The following is a 23676-nucleotide window of genomic DNA, read 5'->3' as shown; positions in this document are numbered from 1 at the left end:
TCTTAAATAACTTAAAGCGCTCCACCTTCAGTATCGTAAGCTAACTAGAAAAAAGTAGTTTCTTCCTTATATGAGTAACAAAGTGATTAACTTGCCAGTTCAATGCGAAAGAGTAATATAGGTTCCACGTACGTATGGTTTCTTAAATCTAGTCAAGACACATTGCCAGATATTTCAATTAATGTGTAGCAAGGTCACAAAATCAATTTCTTATCAGCCAAAAACACTCATACAGTAAATTTTATTTTCAAACCATAATCTCTAAATTAAATCTGTGTACCCAAAAAATACAGTACAGAAGCTCAGTCATTGGGTTTTCTCCCTGATAGCATTTTCACAAATGGCACAAGGCTTTGTATGCTATATATAGCCTACAATGTTTGGTTAGATTCTAATCTTCCTACAGAACGTCATTATCTCTTTCCATGGCAAATAAAGGACCACAGTGTTAATTTCCTCCTTCAAGTAAGTACTAGGTTTGAACAGTTCTCACATTCTATATTCCGGCAATTTATCTGGGAGTTTTTAAACAATTATAAAGAGAATCTCTGAAACTAACCAGACTTCTTGGTAATAGAAATTAATGATCTAAACACAAAGTTGTGGGGAAAATCATGTTAATATAGAAAACAGCAGTACTTTGCAGTTAATCCACATAAAGGCACTTTGTAGGAATTGAGCTTGTCTGACCAATGACACTCAAGATAATCACATTTTTAATGAAAACGCTTTGACTTGAATATAAAACACCACATCTGTTAAATTCAGGGGTTGAAGTTCTTTCTCTATATTCCAATTTCTTAAACTGAATCTTTTTTTCTCCTAATATTCTCATTCTCACCTTACTCACAACTACATATAAGACTATAGTAATTTAAGTGTTAGTGCCTTTTATCTATATTCAGTGGCAATAGACCAAAATAGTTACAGGAACCATTTCAATAGTCTTGCCCCAATATTTTAATATTCAGAAAATTGCAATTTTCATGCCAGATGAGAATGCTGTGTTCTAGGTTTTTTAATACTGCGAATGTCTGAGATATTTATATAAGGGCTGTATCCACTACACAGTGGCATTTTCTCTTACAGCTGACTAACAAATTATACAAATCTACTGTAAATTCAGATCCTTGGGACCAAGATGATGTTTGATGATTGATAACATACAGCATATGAAACTGTATCTGAAGCAGACAGGAAATAGAAAATTATCTGAGATAATACATTTAGAGTTGTTCAAATCATTTTCCCCACAGCCTCCTAAACATGTAATCTTTTTATGTGATTTCAGCACTGCTAAATGGAATGAAAAGAATCTTTTCTAGAGCAAGAAAGTGAGTAACTCTTGGGAAGGTTAAAATAAATTATTCTTATCAAAACATTTTTGTAGATGGAGACAACATTTTCTTTATAATCTTTATATTTCGGAAGTATCAAAAGTCTAATGAGATTATTTAGAGTTATAGAAAATAAGAATATTTTATTTCTTCCCATTTCATGTGATCATTTATTCTATTTTAATCAAATTTAGAGCTTGATAAAAAAGCAAAATGAAACAACAATCCTTCACTTTGTACACATTAATGCAAAGAAGGTAAAACTTCATATAAATATTTAACTAAAAATAAACATGATTTCATGTAAAGTTGTAGTTTAAAAGGTCAGCTCATTGGAAGAAGCAATAAATATGAGACAGGAGTTTTTAATAACACAGAGATTAAAATTCTTTTTTGCAATTAAAGAAAGAACTATCAAAGTACTAGTATGATTGAGAGTACAAATATCATTTTTAAGTGCCAATAATTTCACACTTCCTAGGATTTTTGTGAAAGAGCCATTTTTGATACATAAGACACTAAAGGAAATACCATAGTCAACATAACTCCTGGGACTCTACAGATGAAGATCAGGGAGCCTCAAAACTAGGGGACCATCACAAAGAATTAGTGTCTTTATTTTTTTTTTTTAATTTTTATTTATTTATGATAGTCACAGAGAGAGAGAGAGAGGCAGAGACACAGGCAGAGGGAGAAGCAGGCTCCATGCACCGGAAGCCCGATGTGGGATTCGATCCTGGGTCTCCAGGATCGCGCCCTGGGCCAAAGGCAGGCGCCAAACCGCTGCGCCACCCAGGGATCCCAGAATTAGTGTTTTTAAAAGCCCTGCCTTAATACACGCTACTTCCTAATTCGTGAAAGTGCACAAAAGAGCAATAAGTAAGTTAATGAGTATCCATTCTTGTATAGAAGATCACTCAAAATGAAGTAGGAAACAAAGATAGTACGGAAAAAAGTATATGAAGATACTCGCTGATCATCCCTGCAAATTTTCCATCTGGATATAACAGTCTCATTATTTACAGCAAAATATTTGTGAAGATTATCTTATGTATGATCCTAAGACCAAGATAGCCTTTCACAATGTATAAAATTCAGCCAAATCTGAGTGCGGATTCAATCAATGGAAATATTATCTGTGATGTCTTAATACATTTGGCACAGGCAAGGAACAATAAAAATAGTGTGTATCAACCTGTCAGAATAGCCACTGAAAAACAATCCATAATATTTTATAGATTTGATCCAAGAAATTTTGGTAGTTTCCAAGGATACAATCAAGAATAAGAACCAGTTCCTGTCCCCAAACAGCCGTCATTATTGAGATACCTCCGGGGACTACAGAAAAGCAGGTAGACCCCATCCAAACTTACTCCAACATTATGTATAAATGTAAAGATAAAAAGAAATTATAAAGAGAACATGAAAAAAAAGAAACAATTATTCTTAATAGATAGAAATGACAAAACCTTGCAAAGACAACAACATGTGTCTTACATAATGAGTCTTGGTTTATAATAACCAATAACATGGAAAGTGCCCAGTTTCTCCCCTGAACACCACGTAATTGATTATCCTGTCCCATTTATTGAGCCTGACACAAAGCCACATTGATGCCTGTAAATACAGGTAACCCTCAGAGGGGAGAGATTTGGCTCCAGGTTTCCAGCGGAGAGACCTGGACCTCTGGTCAATGCCCTTCTCACCATCCCTGGCTCGTCACATATTCGTAAACACACGATTATCAGCGTTCTTTCGGAATTGCAACACAAGGACAAGTTCCATTTGTAGCATTTTGTTCCAGATGTTTGTTAAATGGCGATCATAAAAGCCCATGAATCACAACCCACTTCCCCACAAAATGGATATGCACACCATCTTACTCAAAGGGGGTACACTCAATCGTGTAAGACAGAAACTAAACCTCTCCAAAAGGAGAGCAAATATAGAAATCAAGATTTGATAGCCTTGTTTGTTTTTAATGGTTCAAATGACTCTAATACAGTACTGATCTTGCTGATTACATTATATTTAATAGCTAACTCTTCAGCACTGCCATAAAGGAGGGCTCACTGAAGATTTGTCCAGAATTTCTTCCAATGGTGGAAGCCATTAGAGAAAACAAAAAAAATAAGTGTCATCTATGTGCCAGTCTCTATTCATTCGTAGCACCTGCCTAGAGAAGAACTTTGAGGTCCCATTCTGGCTCAGGAGGAAAGAGTATCAGGATGTGATGAGCATGAGTTGGAAGAAGGAAGGGAGCAGAAGGAGTAGATGAAAGCATTGCTTGCATTGGTCATGCCAGTTCCAGAGATCAGAATTTTAAAAAGCAGAGTCATGCAATGAAAAGTATACGGAGTATAGAGGCGAGAGAGTAAAATCTATACCTCTTTCACTTTGAGGTTTCAAATAAAGCTCCAAATCCAGGCTAGTTACCCTAAAATTGACTGAAGTGAAAATTAACTACAGTTCAAATACATGCCTCCCAATAATAGAATCAAATAGATTTAAAACTGGAAGAGGATAGTGTCCTAGTGAAATCTGCTCATTTCACAGAGAAACAGGCTCAGACGCACTGTGTGACTTATCATGAGAATTCCAGTCGAACAGGACTAGAATATTTATAACAAGTTTGGAGACCTTAGAACAGCAATATTTATGTCAGAGAATCTAGTAACTAGGGCATGACATACTAGGAAGACTCCAATTTATAGGGCTTGGTCTTACCTACTGGAATATAAGGGCATAAGGGATGGATCTACTAATGGGAACTTGAAAATAAAGACTTTGGTTTATTACTATTTTTTTTAGACTTTGGTTTAAAAATTACTTTATTTTTAAGATAATGATTAATACCACAGGATTTCTGAAATACACTCCCCTTCCCTTCCTTAGTCTCAGAAAGGAATTAAATGAAGCAGAGGTTAAATGAAAGTGGATAAGTGCAAAAATAAGGCTCAAAGTTTTGCTAAAAATGTTTCCTATAGTGGGCATCTATGTTTTTAGGCATCACGCACTCTCCTGATGGCAACAGCCACCCCAATGTCCTTTCTCGCATTCCGTCCCTATGATTTGCACAGGTTTTCACCCTGGGCTCCAGGAACTGAGCAGCCTGCTGATAAGTCAGTCAGTATATTCCATTATTATTTAAGGGCATAAAGCTAATAAACAACTTGAATGTATAAATAAAAGTGACAGGTTATGAAGTAAACTATACTCCTCTTTTATAGCAGTGTTATCAATCAATAGGCATTCCTCAAGCATAAGCTGAGAAGTGAAGGCACAAACATATTTAGTAGAAGATAGGAGGGAATTAGAAAGCTCTTTTAATTGAAGATTCATGTCTTTCTTGAGCTCTGTGAAATTGTCAGATCTTTTATTATTTCCTCTGCTAAATCTTGTCTGATCCTTTCTTCAATAAGACTTCTATTAAATGGATATCAGGTTCGCAGCGTGTCTGGTCCTGTTTCCTAGTTTTGTTCTCATATTTTTCATCTGAGCTTTTTAGTTCTGCAATACATTGGATATTACTTCTCAGCCCTTCTGCTATATATTATCAACTCGATTTGGGAATAATATTGATCAAATGATAAATAACATTTTATTGGAGGAGAAAAATACATTAGGTGTGTCTGGCAGGAATCATCAAAAAGTATTAGCCGGTGAATTCAGGAAATCACTTGGGAAAACAGACAATATGGGGAGACTGTATATGGGCTGCATATTAATGACATTATGATGTGAAAACCACAGATAAATCACACAATTAGGATCGGAAGTCACACGGGCTACCCTGTTTCACTTTTGAGATAAAGCATGGAAAGAATTTGGGAGAGGTCTTGGCACTGATGAAGGAAAAGATCACACAAGGGGGAAATTGTGTTATAAAAAAGGGTGATTGTGCTGAGCTGATCAGCTCAGAATATCTTGACTTATGGAGTCCTGACGTATCTTGCACTGATGGGTTAATACATTTTATATTTGTAGCTTTTCCTGTTCTATGTGTGATCATCCTGGTAGGAGAGGAAACCCAGGAATGAAGACTTTAGTCTCAATCTTCTGGTGATTTGTAAGCATTGGTTTGCATTACTGCCAACCTTACCGGCTTATTGTCTTGGTGCCCCTTGCTGCAAAATGAGAAGCACAGAGGAGGAAAAGGGTACGAGGAATTGAGCAGCAAAAAGGTTTTAAGATATATGGAAGAAGAAAGTATTTTGTGGTATGATAGTTCCTTCATACACAGAAGCCTATTTTAGTTGTTTTGTTTGTTGGATGCAAATCTTTCCAGAATCACTTGGAAGATTTAAGCTAGACTTTTCTCTTCAACCACTTTTTTCTTCCTAAAAGTATCCTTTTCCAGGCCAATTGTTCTATTTATTCATCTTTGTGTTCGTATTTTTGGCTTTTCTCCAATGACTGCTTATCCTTACGTGACCTTCATGTTTTTAATTAAAGAACAATGTTGATTATCACAGGTAGCTTGGCTCAAGTTCTGTCTGCCGGCCATTCCGACCCCTTTAGTGCAAGAGAGTTCAGAATTCCCCATAGGGGGGTGGGGGGATGAGGGGGAGAGAACAATTTCCAAACATTCTTCCAGGTAGCATAGATTGGGAAGTAAGACATCAATTTTTACTCTCATGCATTCCTTCCAGGCAGATGCCCACGTTTCCTTTGAGAGTATTTTTTCCTTGGCTTTACTTGGGATTAAACACCAATGGGGAATAAGAAGCCAAATCAGCTCAACCTCTGGAAAATAATGTCTAAACCAGTCACCGAGATTGCCACTCCCTTTCCAGGAAGAGGATAGGATTATCACCACAAGGAAATGGAGCCATTTTCATGGAAGCCTTCTCTGTGTACACTGGACTGCCTGCTTCGTGCCCCTGGATTCTGCTTGGAGAAGTTCACTCTTAATTTATAGACTTCTCATGCCCAACTTCCTGGCCTCCATTTCACTGGTTTTATTATCAGTCCACTGGGCTTTAAGGAGGTGGAGGTACATGAGTTCAACAATTGTATCTGATCTATGAGTTTCATCAAGATAATGAAACTTAAAAATTGTTTTCACTTCCTGCATTTATTCCTACTGTATTTTAAATGGTAAATACACACCTCAAGCTTTTTGTCTTTTTTATCAATTGTTTTGAGAGGGTAGTGGGGAAAAAAAGCAGATTCGAGGTAGGGAGCTAGAACGAAAACAATTCATTTTTGTCTCAGCGAGGTTCAGTTTCCTTGTTTGCAGACTTACTTCACAGAGAAGTTTGAGACCTGCAAAAAGCGATAGTTGGAATGTGTTTTCATGGGAAAATGATTTAATCTACAAATTGAGGATAATACTAGCCCTTATTTCAGAGAGCTGTTATGAGGATTAAATTCATAAATTTATAAAAATCATGTAAAGTGTGTAGCTTACAGAAAGCACTAAAGTCAACATCAACATTATGAGTCTTTTTGGTAAATAAGCTATAAATATGAAAGTTATTTAAATTAGGAAAAAGAGAAATAATAGAAAAATGGATAATGAGAAGACTGGATCATTTTGCTTCAGAAATAAGCAGGGGTTGGCTGTGAAGTATGTTGATGTCCTATAAAACTGGAGCTATCCCAGGACAAAGGAAATATCATCAATTTTGCCACATAGTTTCCAAACTTAAAATATTGATGAAAGATCGGAGCTAGAGTAAACAAAGCAGAAAATTGGGACTTGGTGATTTACTTTGTGGTATTGAAGGTGCTAAGTCTATCGTCCCTTTGCTCTTATTTCTACCAGTATTTTTCTTGAAAAGTGAGAGAGGATTAAAATGTATGAAAATTCTACATTTAGAGCAAAATTTCCATTTAATTTTAATTTCCTAGCATCTCCTAAAGATATGGCTAACAGAAAGTATAAGATGGCACAGCTGCCATGTTCACTTTGCATGCAAAATGGAAACTAATTCTAGAAAAACAATACCCATTTTTTATTAATGCCTTATCATCAGCACACATTATATGGTGTGTGTATATATATATATATATACACAGACACACACAACATATTTATACACACACACGTACACACACACACATTATGAACTGATCTTTAACCTGAGGTAAAAAACAAAAATGATAGTCTTCACTTTGAAAAAAAAAATCAGCACTGTAATATAATGTCAAATCAGATGGCAAATCTTATTTAGAATTGATTTAATACAGAATTTTGAACAATTCTTTTTGATTGTTGAAATTAGAACTCAGAGGCAATGTATTTATTTTAATTCCCTATGCTGATTCTAAATATGCAATGAATCCACCTAGATAATGCCGATCTAAAAATGCTTAAAAATAAATGAGACTTTCACAGGAAGAAAACTTTTTATGATATTTCATTACACATTACTTGGGAAAACCCAAAATCTATGTTCATATTGAATGGTCCTCTAAGATTTCAGACTATTTCTTACTTTATTATCTCATTAATTCTAATTATCCTGTGCGATAAATATGAGACAGGTGGATTTTAAAAAGTGATTTCTGAAACAGTCTGCAAAAAATGACATTGTCAAGTCAGATCAGGTAAATGTTTACTTATAAGACTGTGCAGTTGATTCGGGCACCTGGGTGGCTCAGTCGATTGAAATTGGGCTCTTGGTTTCTGCTCTGGTCCTGATCTCAGGATTGGGAGGTCAAGCCCCGCATCTGGCTCTGCACTGAGTGGGGAGTCTGCTTGAGCTTCTCTCTCTCCCTCTGCCCACCACACCAACCCCTGCTTGCATGCCTGCTTTGCTTTCTCTCTCTATGTGAATAAATAAAATCTTAAAAACAACAACCACAACAAAACAACTGTGTAGCTCATCAGCAAAACTCAAATGACGTAAGTAGCAGGTGGGACCAGCACTTTCCTTTTTATTTGTACCATCCTTCATTTCCCTTCCACACCCTCTTTCTCTTTCTTATTGCAATCCTCAGAAGGAGGTGGCTCCTCCTTTTCAGGTAATTTTTAAGTAATATTTAAAGAATATTTGAACAACTGCAGGTGCTAGTTGGAAGAAAGGTACATAACATTACAGATTCATTCTTCCTTCAGATGTGATACACTAAAAAATTTCTTGAGGAATTTTTTTTTTTTTTTTTGTAAAACAAATGCATTCTTACACACTCCAAATCATCTTTTTAGGTAAATGAATACTGATACAAACTTGAAAAAGGATAAACTCTGAAGTGCTTCTAGATAGTCAAGTAGCAGATTTGTTTAAACTGAGGTACGTATTTCCTTGGGATTTCTTGTACTGAATGGAAAATGTAACCAATCTAAGAAGTGACAGTCTAAATTAACCCAAGGCTTACATTCCAGGATGCATGATTTCCATGAACTTCCTCTAAATAAATAAAATACCTTTGCCAATTCCAGAAATCGTTTTCCTTGTACTAGAAGTGTGACCTCTTGTGTCTGTTGACAAGAGGGGTTACACAATAGAGAGAACAAACTCTACCACAATAATTATGTGGGATTTCCTCAAAAATATTCATTCCATAAGATGACAAATTCCTTTAACATATAGGAAGAGATAAATAAAAGAAGAAACCATTATAAAAAACTTATAAAAACTTCCTTTAAGCTAATATTCTATTTTTATTTTTTATTTTTTTAAAGATTTTATTTATATTCTTGACAGAGAGAGAAAGAGCACAAGCAGGGGAGCAGCAGAGGGAGAGGGAGAAGCAGGAGGGAGCCCTAAGGGGGACTTGATCCCAGGACCCTGAGACCATGACCTGAGCCAAAGGCAGACACTCAACAGCCTAACTGACTAAGAAACCCAGATGCCCTAATATTCTATTTTTAAAAGGAGAAGGAAGAAAGGACTTGAATCATTTAAGTGTTGCTGGTCACATTTCTATTACAGAAATTACTAATGGTCATTTTGTTAAAATTTTAAAACTGCAGTTGCTTTTTGTAGGACATAGTTTAGATAGTACATCCGACTGTGTTAACTGATGACACATGACACACATGCACACGTTTTGTGTGCTTTGCATCTGTTCTGATGACGTTCGGTTTGCCCATTTTCACGAGCGTCCTCTATTACTAAATACAAACTGCTGTGGAAAGAATCACATGTCCTCAGTGCTTATCCTGCAGCCTGGACAGAACCATGAGAGCAGGATTGTTTTAATTAGTATTTCTTCCATATTCTGAACCCATAGACCATTTCTTCTTGGTACCTCTTAGATAGCTACCGGGTCACTGTTCCCTCTACATTTACCAGTGTCATAATGCTCTCTAGTTTATTACAATATCCTTCCAGTTGAATTTTACAAGCATATATATGGTTATTAGATAATGATGAAAAACTGTTTTTTAAGCATAGAGTATGTCTCCCTGAGTGCAGGCACTGAGATTTCATTATTTCTTATAAAGAGCTTGTGATGTTGCTCGTATTAGGCATGTCCCAAACTATGAAAGATTTGTATGCATGCGTACAAGCTGTCAGTTACAGCCTTCCTGACCTTTCCTATCCTCGCCTGGGTCAACTGCTTTTCCTCCTCCCCACTTGAACTCCACCCAACTTCCCAAAACACAGCACCACTTAATAAGTTTGTATGAGAGTAGAGTAGAGAGTCTATCTTCCCCCCTACACACCCACACCCGCATCCTACCGCACCCTCCCCCTAGTTCTCGCTTCTCACCACTTCCAGCTCAGATTACTTCAGCTCAGGCAATGTTATGTTTCGTGTGTATAGAAAGATTCTTTCAACTCTTCCAACCTTCCTTCCCTTTATAAAACTTTCCTAATTACCCAGGGGAGATGGGATGTCTCACTTTTCAGATTTATAACTGTCCCCCAGAGAGTAACACCAACACCGTGCTGAGAAGCATAAGATAGAGCAACAATAATATATGCTTGGAAGACTAAAATAACTTCAATTTGGGGAAAATCTTGTCAACAATTTCAAAAAAAAAAAAAAAAAAAAACAATTTCAAAAGCCTTTAAACGTACCCCTAAATTTCTACACAAATACTTCTCCGTCTTGTGTCTTAAAATAGCCTTGTATAAGTGTGTAAATAAATTCCTCTTAACACCTCAGTAAAGTTGTTGAAAATAATAACTACATTCCTGTGAAAATGATACTGTTTTACCAATTTGGTTTAAAAGCCTATAATACACTAATTACGTCAGGTGGCATTTTTGGTAATCTAGAGAAGGTTGAGATCCCTAGGGTTTGAATCCTAGCTTTGTCACAATAGTCTTGGGACACTGGGAAACTCAAGTTTTCAGAGTCCTGCTTCTCTCACATCAAAAAGCTATGATGTGGAGCTCAATAGAACTAGTGATAACCAGTCTAAATGGTGTTTGTAAATAAAAGACAGTATCTGTACTTTTTATCCCAAAAGCTTAAGAAAATTAAAATATATTGGGTAGAAGTGACATAAACTATAGTGAATTGTACAAAGTACTACTGTTTGTATAAGTTAGATTGACCCTTGTTAATTTATTCTTATGCTACCTCGTGGGGTCATCTTCTCATATGTCCAATTTGTCATGTAAGTCAGCTATGTGATACTTGCCAATGGCTCTTCTTTGTTAAGAGAATAAAGTCTGTATCTTGACATCCCAACTCAATTCCTACTGTCCCCTCAGCCAATATACCCTGTGAAATATATCCAGCATGCAATACTTGGGGCTCCTTCAAACACACTGCACACTTTAAACTCCTAGGCCTTGTTACTATTGATTCCTTTTGCCTGACTTTGTTACTTTGTCGATCTTAATCAATCCTTTTTATTCTTCAGTTCTCAGCCTAAATATCACCCCCACTTGGAAAGGTCCCCCTTCAGTTGGTTACACATGTCAAATTTACCTGTATTTATACATTTTATGCAATTGCATCAAGCCTTTCATGTAGTTCTGTAACTGTCCCCAGATGTCCTGGAAAACACGGCTGATTTCTTATTTATTATTTTAATCCAAAGACATAGTAGTATCTGCTAGGCAGAGGCCTTATGGTCAAGCATAGTGAGGAAGAGTACAGGCTCTGGAGACAGACTTAGGCTCAAAACTTAGCTCTACCACTTACCTGTTGCATCACTTGTGATATTCACTTTGCCTTTCTAAGACTCTTATTTTTTTATACATAAAGTGAGAATAATAATAGATGAAGGAGCTGTGCTAATTAATATCTTAGACTTAGTGCATGGTGGATATTAGCTACCTTGATGTGATGGTCATGATGATGATGATGATGATGATGATGAAAATAATAATATTTGTTCAATAAAAAGATAATTAAATGAAATAAAGTCACTATTACTAAAACTTGTTTCTCTGGGACCAGGTTATTGAAATTCTAAATGACTTATTCAAAACTAGCTCTTGGAACAGAGTACATTTAGTGAGGTCTGGTTATTACTATAGCATTTACTTGGCAGGTCTCTGAGGGAGCCAAATTTGATGGAGGTGGGGAAGATGATGGTAATGATACCAAAAAGAAACTAACTTTTATTTCTTAAGAAGTAGGCATCCTGGGGATCTCTGGGTGGCTCAGCAGTTTAGCGTCTGCCTTTGGTCCAGGGCTTGATCCTAGAGTCCTGGGATCGAGTCCCACATCAGGCTCCCTGCATGGATCCTGCTTCTCCCTCTGCCTGTGTCTCTGCCTCTCTCTCTCTCTCTCTGTCTCTCTCTGTGTCTCTCATTGATAAATAAAATCTTAAAAAAAAAAAAAAAGAAGTAGGCATCCTGGGTAACAAAAGTGCAGTCTGGTTATTATTGACCTAATACCAATTTTAAAGAACGGTACGAAAAGATGAAGAAAGCCAAGACTCTTTACACCAAATGCATAACCTAGACTATTCAGCAGTTGAGAACACAATATTTTAATTCTAAAAAGCATATGAAATATGCTTATGGAAAAAAATGTCAAAAATCTATCAGTGGATTCAGGAAAGGTGACAAAGGTGAGAACCACTGTTTGAACAGTTTTAAAGGGGACATTATAAGAAAAATAAAAAATAAAGGGGACATTATAAACATCATATAGTGTGAATTATAGCATTCTTTAAATAAGGGACTTAAAAAGAACTTGAAAAGAAAAAAAAATGCTGTTACAAATTGTGTTCTGTGTGAGAAGAAATCACAGGCCAAAAGATCTTGAAGTATTTTTTTTTTTTTTCAACAGAAAGTATTTTCTGCCCTTCAGCTGACTATTGACTTAGACAGCAGGGGAAACAAAAACAAAACAAAACAAAAAAAAGTGCCCTGGATAATGGGAGATGTGTTTAAAAAAATCATTAAAAAGATGATTATAATCTATTTAGCTGCTGAAGGTCCAAATTGTGAAAAATTATTGATGTTAATGACGGTAATCATGACAGTTGAAAAGTATCTAAATAACAAAAAGGCAACACCATTTTTGAGCATTATGGTACAATTTGTAATGATTAGCGGAAAAGCACACTAATATGTTTGATGCAATATTTTGAAGGTCACTCGACGATCAACTTGCCATAATGCCATTAAATTAAATACACAATAAAAATCTAAGATTATTTATAGAAAGAATTTTGTAGTGCTTGTAGAATAGTATATTACAAATCCCAGCTGTATGTACAAGCAGAAACGCCTGATCTAATGCACCATTAAGCAACTGTAGCTGTGCTCTACATTTTTTAAACATTAAACTAATTATGATGAGGTTTAGTCTTACTATGTACTGCATATTTAATCTTTTTTAAGAGCCTATCAAATTGAATCACGAGATACAACTTGTTTACGCTATAAGCAAACACATGCAATATTAACAATGTACAATATCCTGGCTTAATTAGAAAAAGTCCATGTTATCTTAAATACATTTAGGAGTATAAAACCACACAGTTCTAATTTGAACTTGTCATTTAATTATATTTTAAAACTAATTTATATGACTTGGAACTATTTTCTTTCTTTTTCTTTTTTTTCCTTCTTTCTCTCTCTGCTACACAGAATGTTTTTCCATTGACCCAGTTAAAACTGAGATTCTACTAAAAATGAAAGAGAATAAGGACAGAGTGAGGCTTGAGGGAAGAGGAAGAGTGGCAGTGGAAACCACAGATAAGAAATCACGGAGACGTGATTGTCAGATAGCGTTCTGTTTATCAAATCAGTGAGCTAAACTGAACCCTGCCAGGACCTTTTCTACTGTTCTTGCTCTGGACTGTAGCCTCAAGTTCTGTAAATGAGATCTACTTTTTTGGAAAAGAATATATTTTAAAAATCCCCCCCCCCCAAGGTATCATGCAGGTCTATAGGCAAAACCCTTGAATCTCTTAATACTGTCCTCAGATTTAGGAAGTCGTACTAAAGAAGGTCTCTGAAGGCAACATAGCAGTATAGCCTAGACTTGATGAATTCTCTGTTCTTTTGTTCCAGAAGGTACTGACTCTGCTCTCTGCAGCTCCGTTTTCCAGCTTCAGTTCAAGGACATTCTTTAATAGTTACACAAAAATAAGATATACACAGACTCCTCAAAAATCAGTCATAGAATATAAATGTTCAAGTGGGAAGTTCAAGCTTATTGTTGAGTTAATTAAGCTATTTGTTTTAAATCAAAACCCTGAAATCAGATAGTTTAATGCAAAACAATTTCTGGACAAGGAAAAAGCAATCACATCAGAATTTAATCTTACAAAACAATCCAAAAGAGGAAAACAATAAAGAGTGTTTACCTTCACAAATCGTGACACCATTTCCTGAAAATCCCATGTTACAGTAACAGGCTTCAACTCCATTCCGTACTTCACATTTTGCATTCGGAAGGCAAGGTGTCTTGGTGCAATTTTGAGCGTAGGAACAATTTAGCAAAATGGAAAAGCCCACTAAGGAAAACAGAGAAATATATCTTTTCAAAAAAAAAAAAAGGAAAAAGGAAAAAGAAAGAAAAAGTTCCCCTTCCCATTGTTGAGCTAGACTACATAACACAAGAACCCTTCTTTCTTTCTAGATAAACGGATTATGAGAATTTCCCAAGGGAGTATTTAGCTAAATAACAGCACCAGAGCAAGTAGGCAAAAGGATTAGCATTTTCTTCAATCTGTGTTTATCAAATAAATCTCAACAAAGCTATAATGTAGTAAACAACCGAGCTCTAGAAAAACAGCATTCCTAGATCACTGGCCTCTTCACTCTGAGGTGAGATATATTTAGAGGGAACTGCATGGTTATATGGCAATTTTCCTCCTCTGGGAATGATTCTGCGAAGAAATCAAGATGAATTGATTGGTGGGGTCTTTTCAAATTCAAATCTGTGTAATTTTAAGATGAGGAGCAACATACCATCACATCCAGGAGGACAAAATGCAATCATTACTATTATTTTTTTCTGTATTCCAATGTTCTTTTTAAATCCTGCATTTCCCATCATAAAATGTAAGCTACATTTTCTTTCACTAGGGGAATTCAAGATAAACTCAGTGTGTTGGTCAAAGACCCATCTTTGGGAAATGAACACCCACACAGATGCGACCAACACAATGAAGCAGAAGGGAGAACCCGACTGAGTTTCAGAGTCATTGGAAACGAAGCTGGACTGTTAGGAAAAGACAAGGAAAAGCGTGGGTCGATCCTTTTTTACTGTTGTCCCTGGTCTTGGGTCTTCTCGAGGAAGGACAGCCGGGAATCCTGCAAGTTAATGGTTCGCAGAACACTCATGACACATAAACTGTCCTCATCTGGTCACCAGACATTGCTACCCCTTCCATTGGGGATCCCGGAGTCACACAGGACTGCGTAGACTGTCGAAACCAGAATTAATTCAGCTTCACAGAAGGGATTTATCCTTCTGCACATCATCATCAAAAAGGTACCCGAAAGGCACCCCGTCTGGGCTGGTGGTCCCCTTAGAATGCCAGGAAACCTCCCGCAAGTGTCACTGGTTTGGGTTTCCCAGATTTCTTGAAGGGAGATCAGAAAACAAACAAACAAACAAAAAGTCCACGTCTGAGATTTTGGGGACTTTGGGGGCTTTGGGGACTCTGGGGACTCCGGGGACTTTGGGGACTCCTGGGCCTTTCAGGACTCTGGGGACTCTGGGGACATTGGGGACTCTGGGGACTTTGGGGACTCTGGGGATGTTGCAGACTTTGGGGACTCTGGGAACTCTGGGGACTCTGAAGACATTGGGGACTCTGAGGATTTTGGGGACTCTGGGGACTCCGGGGACTCTGGGGACTCTGGTGACTCCGGGGACTTTGGGGACTTCGGGACTCTGGGGACTTTGGGGACTCCGGGGATGTTGGGGACTCCGGGGACTTTGGGGACTTTGGGACTCTGGGGACTCGGGGGACTTTGGGGACTCTGGGGATTTTGGGGACTTTGGGGACTCTGGGGACATTGCAGACTTTGGGGACTCTGGGGATATTGGGGACTCTGAGGACTCTGGGGACTCTGGGGACATTGGGGACTCTGAGGACTCTGGGGACTCTGGAGACATTGGGGACTCTGAGGACTTTGGGGACTCTGGGGACATTGGGGACTCTGAGGACTCTGGGGACTCTGGGGACTCCAGGGACTTTGGGGACTCTGGGGATTCCGGGGACTCCGGGACTCTGGGGATGTTGGGGACTCCGGGGACTCTGGGGACTCTGGGGACGTTGCAGACTTTGGGGACTCTGGGGGCTCCGGGGGCTCTGGGGACTCTGGGGACATTGGGGACTCTGGGGACTTTGGGGACTGTGGGGACGTTGCAGACTTTGGGGACTCCGGGGACTCTGGGGACTTTGGGGACTCCGGGGACTTTGGGGACTCTGGGGACGTTGCAGACTTTGGGGACTCTGGGGGCTCTGGGGGCTCTGGGGACTCTGGGGACATTGGGGACTCTGGGGACTTTGGGGACTCCGGGGGCTCTGGGGACTCCGGTGACTCTGGGGACTTTGGGGACTCTGGAGACTCTGGGGACTCCGGGGACTCCGGGGACTTTGGGGACTCTGGGGACTCTGGGGACTCCGGGACTCTGGGGACTCCGGATACTTTGGGGACTCCGGGGACTCCGGGGACTTTGGGGACTCTGCGGACTCTGGGGACTCCGGATACTTTGGGGACTCCGGGACTCCGGGACTCCGGGACTCCAGTCCCTGGCCCTGAATGCCGAGCTGCAGCGCCGCAGTCCCGGGAGCACCAGGTCCTGGAGCCCACCTGGAGCCCACCTGGAGCCCACCTGCCCCCCGCCCCCGCCCCCGCCCCGAAGAGCGCGGCCCGCGGGGACTCACCTAGGAGCGGGAGGCGTGTCATTGGCGGGGCCGCGGGGCTGCGGTGGCGCGAGTGCGGCGGCGGCGGCGGCGGCCTGGGCCCGACGGGCAGGCGGCCCGGCCCCGCTCGTCCCGGTGACGCCGCTTCCTCCGGACCCTTCCGGCCTCCGCCGCGGGGCGCGGGCCAGGGCCGTCGGGTCACGCCCGCCCCGGCCGTCGCGGACCCCGGGAGGAGGGAAGCCTCGACCTGGCGGCGGGCGCGCTCCGCAGGCCCCCGGGGCCCCCACACCTGCGCGTCCTGGGGCGTCCTGGGGCGTCCTGGGGCGTCCTGGGGCGTCCTGGGGCCCCGACTCCAGCACTCGGCGCTCCTTTACTTGCCGACGCATTTCAGGGGACCCCGGGGGCCCGAGGCGCTGCGCCCCGGCTCCCAGCAGAGGGCGGGGCCTCACCTTGCGGGACCTCGGGCTTTGGGAGCGCACCTGGGGTGTGTCTGTGGGGGGGGGGGGGTGCGGGCCGGTCTGTGCTCCACCGGACCGAGTAAGAAACAAAGCTAACAAGAAAGCCAAGTTTCAGAAGAGCACGCCTTTGTCCACACTCATCGAATTGGTGCATTTTATGGCGTGTGAATAAAGTCAGTAAAGTTGACTTAAAGAAGAGGAATGACTGATGTCTGTGCCATCAAGACAAGTTCTTTCCCCTGTAAACAGCTGGGCACACCTTTTTTTTCTGTTTCGTGGGCATCCTGTTTAATTCAGCAAACACCTACTGAGAATCTGCTTTGCAGAGAGGCTGCACTCGAGAAGACCAGCAAGCCATGGCCCTCAGTGGGGCAATGACCGAGTCTGGTCCCAAGGACCCAAGTCCCAGTGATAGAACACGGAGCTCAAACCCCTCTGTTTTGCCCCAGCCAGTGCTCTCAGCCATGCTATGCTCAGAAGGGTGTCAAAAGTGAAGACTCACCAGTTACCCAGCTATTCCTCTTCAGGGAGTCCTAAAGGGGATTTAAATACCCTAAATGCCATGAAAAATAAGTTTGGGATTTCATTCTGTTGTTAATTCGTTTTCTTTTAAAGATTACTTAAAAAAAAAATCTAGACAGTGATTCAGTGAAAAAACCTCTGGCAGCAGTCTGAATGAAGGATATTAAGGAGACATCAAAGGCAGGGAAGCCAGAATAGTTCAGGAAATAGACTACACATGTTTGAACAAAGGTAGGGGTACTTGGATGAAAAAAAAAGGGGGGACAGAGTCCAAGAAAGGATTAAAGACAAATTGATGTCTGATTGACTTGCTCAGGTTGAGAGCTATGTTTGAGACAAGGAGTGTAAAGGTTTTCAAGTTGTATGAGTAGAGGAAGGTTGGGGCCATTCACAAAAAAAAAAAAAAAAAAAAAAAAAAATAGGAAAGCTAGGCTTTGAAGAGAATAAAGTAATGGGCTCAGTCTTATAATATAAAATTCGAGGTGTTCCAATGACCTGATTCCATTTATGAAGCTGGTTTTCCCATAGTCATGGCATCTATTCATTGTATGGAGGAGTCATTGAACAGACTCAGCATTCAAAAGGCATAACTATAAAAATAATAAAAATACGTCATTTTCTGAGACAGATTATAAGTTGAAACACAGTATTTACTTTGAAATCATTACCTTAAAATAGTTTACATCATATATCAGCCACACATGCTTATTCTTTAAGCTTAGGATGTTAGAAGATAGGCAATTAAAAAAAATATTTATGTTATTCTTCTTAAAACACTGTTCTAAGATTAACAAAAGTGAGTTAAAATTCAATTAAAAAATATTTTCCAAACTTTCCTTTTGCTTGTGTACTTTTATAAAAAGCAAAGTTTTTTTTCACCTATTTCTATCAAGAAAATACAGGAGAGCATGAGGGTAAGCACAAAATGTTTAATGATACAGTTGAAGATTGTTCTTTGTAAAAATCAAAATTACTTCAAAACTTATTCTAAATAGTCTGTTTTCTTAGGGGATAGATATAATTGGGTAATTTCGACCCATTGTCTTTACATTAGAAAAAAAACACACTTATAATTTTCAACCCAAATATTTTAATTGTGAGATAAAAGCATATTTTAAAGAAGGATTCTGGAGGAAACATAGACTTCAGGTTTAAAACGTTATCAATCACCTTCACTTGGATACTACTGAGCCATGTCTGACTTTTAAAAATATAACAATCACTTAGAACTTGATTTTGGCCTAAATATAACACATGGAAGTTGAGTCATTTTAAGCTGCCTACCAATTGGTCTAAAAACATTAATTAGTATGAACCCTCATTCATCATTAGTTCCATCTTGGGTTTGTCCATAAGGTGGCAAATTAAATGGAATTTCCTTGAAAGGTCCTCGGTCAGGTTAAACTTTGCAATGAAAAGTATTCAATAGGGGCACCCAGATGGCTCAGGGTGTTGAGCATCTGCCTTTGGCTCAGGTCATGATCCCCAGGTCCTGGGATCAAATCCTGCCTTGAGCTCCCTGCAGGGAGCCTGCTTCTCCCTCTTCCTGTGTCTCTGCCTCTCTTTTTGTGTCTCTCAGGAATGAATCAAGAAATGAAATCTTAAAACAAAAAAAGTATTCACTAAGACCTGGGTTTAACTCTAACTTCTATCATCAATGGATTCCTTAACCTCTTTGGGGAAGAGCTCACCCATTTTAACATGAAATAACTGTGCAGGTCACATTAGATCACAGTTGCTAAGATCATTCATATATATGTGAGAACTGTCAGGCCTTCCATACTTTTTAATACTCAACACATCAAAATACAGAAAATAAGTGCACAACTGAAATAAAGGTCTTCTCCAAGGATGTATTTATGATGCTCACAGAGCCTGGCACAAAGAACGTGTGCTGCTCCTGGACCTCCTTCATGAGGTCTCTGTGAGATTTCCTAATCCCTTCCCTGAGTGTTAATAGTGTGATTGGGTTCTAAGCGTTTGACCAGCTCTGTGACCATATGCCAAATATCGTCTTTAAATGTCATTTGACTTTCTCAACTTAAGGAGACTTTGTCGCCATTTTGTTAATTTAGGTAGTTCCCTATTCTTTCGTATCATCTCTGTTCCCATAGGCTTCTCAATAGGATTACAATGTACCAAGCAGATTGCCCCCATTTGCCCACCTCCGGTTACTTTTTTAGTCCCAGCATTAACAACATATACTTGACAAAAAAGAATTGTAGAAAGGTGAAAAGCAGAAAATTGAGTTATGTGTAAGGATGGGAAGAGTAATCCAATGGCAACATTTGCAATATTGAAACCAAGAAAAGCTTTATCAAAATGAGACATCAGCTTCCACTGAATGGGTAAGGATTGAATTTCCACAAGGTGGACTTTTCTGATAAGGCTTCTTAGGCCTCGTATCTTAGAACTTGAAGGTAAGAAATGTAGTTTTGCTATTTTTTTTCCCTTCCCTCCATGACTCCTCAGAGGGTAATTTGAGAATGATAGGCATACGTGCTCATTAAATGAATGAATAAATTCATAAATGTCTAGAACAACGCACAGTAAGATTTATCACAAATGGAAATCTTTATTTTTGGAGATCAGGTGGAAATTGTTTACCTCAAAAGATTTCCAGGTATATTTCATGTTATTGCAATATAATCTAAATATCTTGAATTTATATTTAAAGAAATGCCAGGAAAACCCTTAGTTATTGGTAATTAATGGTTCTCAAACAGTAGGGAACTCTGGCTTTTTGTCTCCTATTCATCTGATAATATTAAGTATTTGGTATAGGAGATGCTATAATTTTCAAACTTAGCTATCTGGAAACCTGTGTCTTTCTAATATGTACTGAGTCTATTTATTGTCTGTCAACATTTTATATCAAATAATAATTTTAGTGGTTTATTTTATTATTTTTGTTTTTGCTTTTGTGTTTTTTTTTAATTTTAATGGTTTAATGTGCATTTCCATGTAGGCATTTTTAATAACTTAACCCCGTAATTAGAAAACACAAGTTAGAGTTTAAAAGAACGATTTAAAAATTGAGTTTCTAAAGCTATGAATAGCAACGCTTGACTGGCTTTATGCTACTAATTTTTTTCGTGGAAGAGGATGCAAAGAGCATCTGGTAATTTTCAATGTTGACTAGAAGGAAGGAGATCTCAGCCTGGTCATTCAATTGTTTTGTGACCTTCAGAAAACTCACTAAATCCTTCAATTATTCTGTTTAATATTTGAAAATGTCCCTGTTTTTTTATGATTCTTTCTCTCCTATAATTCCTATTATTAAAGATTTATAAATTTATAAATTACCTCCAACACTTTGGAACTGATATTTTTAAGCAAGGCATTGATACATTAAAAAAAAAAAAAAGAAAGCATGTGTATTATACTAATTGTTTGCCTTATAACTGACCTCTAAATATTTTATTAATAAATTTTCCTTTGGACCTTTTCCACATTACAAAAATATTAAACTGACACTATATTTTTTTAAAAAGGGTGGCACTTCTAAAGTAGAAACCGTGCTAAAATCATCTTCTATTTAACATTGCTACACTTTTTAGCTATGCTTTTAACATGTTGTAATATTGATTTAATCATAGTTGATCGCTCTTCTTCACTGGGTTGTTCAAATTAAGATCCTAAGAAGTTACAGAATCCATCAGGATGTGTAAGTAATTTAAATTATTTCTTTAGGCATGTAATGTATCATACTTCACATACTTTATGTTCTTCAATCACTAGTTTATTATGCCTTTTTACAATTCTCCACAATGGCTCAAATTTTTTTAGGAAAATTAAATATTGTAATTATGTACTGTCAGCATATTTTAGCTGCTTGTTATTCATGATCATCCATTATTATTAATACGCATATTGAAGATACAAGTCTCTTGTTCAAATCTCCAGGGAACATCATTATTAACTTCCTACCACTTTGAGAATTATCTTTTTATTCTTACTCTTTACTTTCTACTTTGTCACAAATCTTTAATCTCAGACAAGATTTAATTTTCTTATTATAATCTGTTTTATTAATAGCCTTCTATGAGAAAGGATTGGCTTAAAAATAGAGAGCTATTTCAAACTCTAAATAAAATTCACTAGCTTATAATTATTTGAATTTATGTCATTTTTAGAACTTTTTTATTAAAGGTGCAGAGCAGGTCATGAGTTTTCACCATTTTTTCTGTCTATAACCATAAGTGAATATGAATAATACTATCTTCAACCAATTGCTAATATAATTTTGCCTAAACAGAAATAATTAGGCAAATTTAGAGGTAATCATTTATTCCCTTTAGAGTCATGATGACAAAAAGGTATCATTGATACACAACTCATGAATTAACATTGTTTAACAAGAGCTAAGAAATAGTGTTTGGTTCTTATATGTATCTTAAAAATTATTCACAAACCAGTTGCACTACTTTCTCTTCCCAAATTCTTTACTTTTCTAAAGACTTTATTGTTTTAAGTAATCTCTACATCCAATCTGGAACTCAAACTTGCAACCCTGAGATCAAAAATTGCAAGATTTATGGACTGAGCCAGCCAGACACCCCCAAATACTTAAATAGTTGTTAATTTTCTAAATTTAATTAAACCAAATACTACCACTACTCTTTCTAGTAACATAATCACATTTTTGAATTGATAATAAAAATAGATTTCTTTGTCATATGAAATTTCATAGACACAGCTGTTTTACCCAGTGACTTACAAGAAAATGATGAAAATCTAGAATGATGATTGGTTTTGGTGGTAATTCTAAACATATTTCTTTTTTTAAGATTATTTATTTATTTGAGAGAGAGAGAAAAGAAGAGAGAGAGAGAGCATGAGCAGGAGGAGGGACAGAGGGGGAGAGAGAAGAAGACTTCTGGCTGAGCAAGAAGCCCTGGGCTCCATCTCAGGATTCTGGGATCATGACCTGAGCTGAAGGCTGAAGCTTAACTAACCTACTCAGCGACCCAGGTGCCCTAAACATTCCTTTCTATGAATTAACTTCTGGTGGGACACCTGGGTGGCTCAGCATTTGAGTGTCTGCCTTTGGCTTAGGGCATGATCCTGGGGTCCTGGGATTGAGTTCCACATCAGGCTCCCTGCATGGAGCCTGCTTTTCCACCTGCCTGTGTCTCTGCCTCTCTCTGTGTCTCTCATGAATGAATAAATAAAATCTAAAAAAAAAAAAAAAATTCTGGAGAGGGAAAAATTATCTGAAATAATGTCTTTTGAAAGTGAATCTTGTTTCTGAAATAACAAAGTTAGCTAAGGCATGAAGAATAATGATATGCAGAAAATTTTCACATTATCTTATTTTTGTGACAAAGGTAGTTACTGAGCCCAGAACACTGGATAAATGAAGAGGGGTGTTTTTCATTAGGAGATATTCAGGTTATCTATAAGTAACTTTCCTTATATAAATATATATATTTACAATGAAAAGTGTAAATGAAAAGAATTCTAAAGTATAATTGTAATAACATTGTTTAGGTGTGAAATTGCTTGGCTGTGAAAGATAGAAGTTGCAGTTAAATTATTATCAACATAATTGACCCTTTAATCTTGAGGTTGGGATTTTATTTTAATGTGTTTTCTCATTTTGTCTAATTAGATCAGAAGATAAAAATAAGGTTCCAATGTAAGTAGTTACCATTTTCCTTTATGTAGGCACTTCCTCTCTTAAAAAAGAAAAGGTACATAATCAACACTGTCTTAAGTAGTTTTTATTTTATTTCTATTACATTATTTTCTACTATTGACCAGATTTCTTTTTTATAATTATTCTTCATTTTATATTTAATCAATTTAGGGTTCCCTTGGTGGCGCAGTGGTTTGGCGCCTGCCTTTGGCCCAGGGCGCGATCCTGGAGACCCGGGATCGAATCCCACGTCGGGCTCCCGGTGCATGGAGCCTGCTTCTCCCTCTGCCTGTGTCTCTGCCTGTCTCTCTCTCTCTCTCTCTCTCTCTCTCTGTGACTATCATAAATAAATAAAAAATAAAAAAAAGTTATATTTAATTATTTTAGTATTTTATCATTAGCAATGTATCTTCTAAATATGTCCCTCAGTCCCCTCATATTTGTGAGAATAAAGTTTTATTTGTACTTATAAGAAAGTACTTTGAAAACTTTATATAATGCATATCACTTTAAAATTGT

General features: G+C 38.1%; 1 protein-coding gene across 1 annotated transcript in view; it reads right to left on the bottom strand.

The window, feature by feature from the left end:
• Positions 1-16625, bottom strand: part of ADGRL4 (adhesion G protein-coupled receptor L4) — a 109744-nt gene extending 93119 nt beyond the window's left edge. Inside the window, exons 1-2 of the mRNA XM_038541579.1 lie at positions 16558-16625; positions 14020-14169 (exon numbers count right to left, since the gene is read on the bottom strand). Of these exons, the coding sequence (XP_038397507.1) occupies positions 14020-14169; positions 16558-16579 (172 nt within the window). The 5' untranslated portion in view covers positions 16580-16625. The remainder of the gene's footprint in view (positions 1-14019; positions 14170-16557) is intronic.
• Positions 16626-23676: the final 7051 nt, after the last annotated feature.

The sequence above is a fragment of the Canis lupus genome, chromosome 6 (assembly GCF_011100685.1).
Source record: "Canis lupus familiaris isolate Mischka breed German Shepherd chromosome 6, alternate assembly UU_Cfam_GSD_1.0, whole genome shotgun sequence".
NCBI lineage: Eukaryota > Metazoa > Chordata > Mammalia > Carnivora > Canidae > Canis > Canis lupus.
Note: the sequence above shows the minus strand (reverse complement) of the source record. Positions and strands in the feature narration are given on the sequence as shown.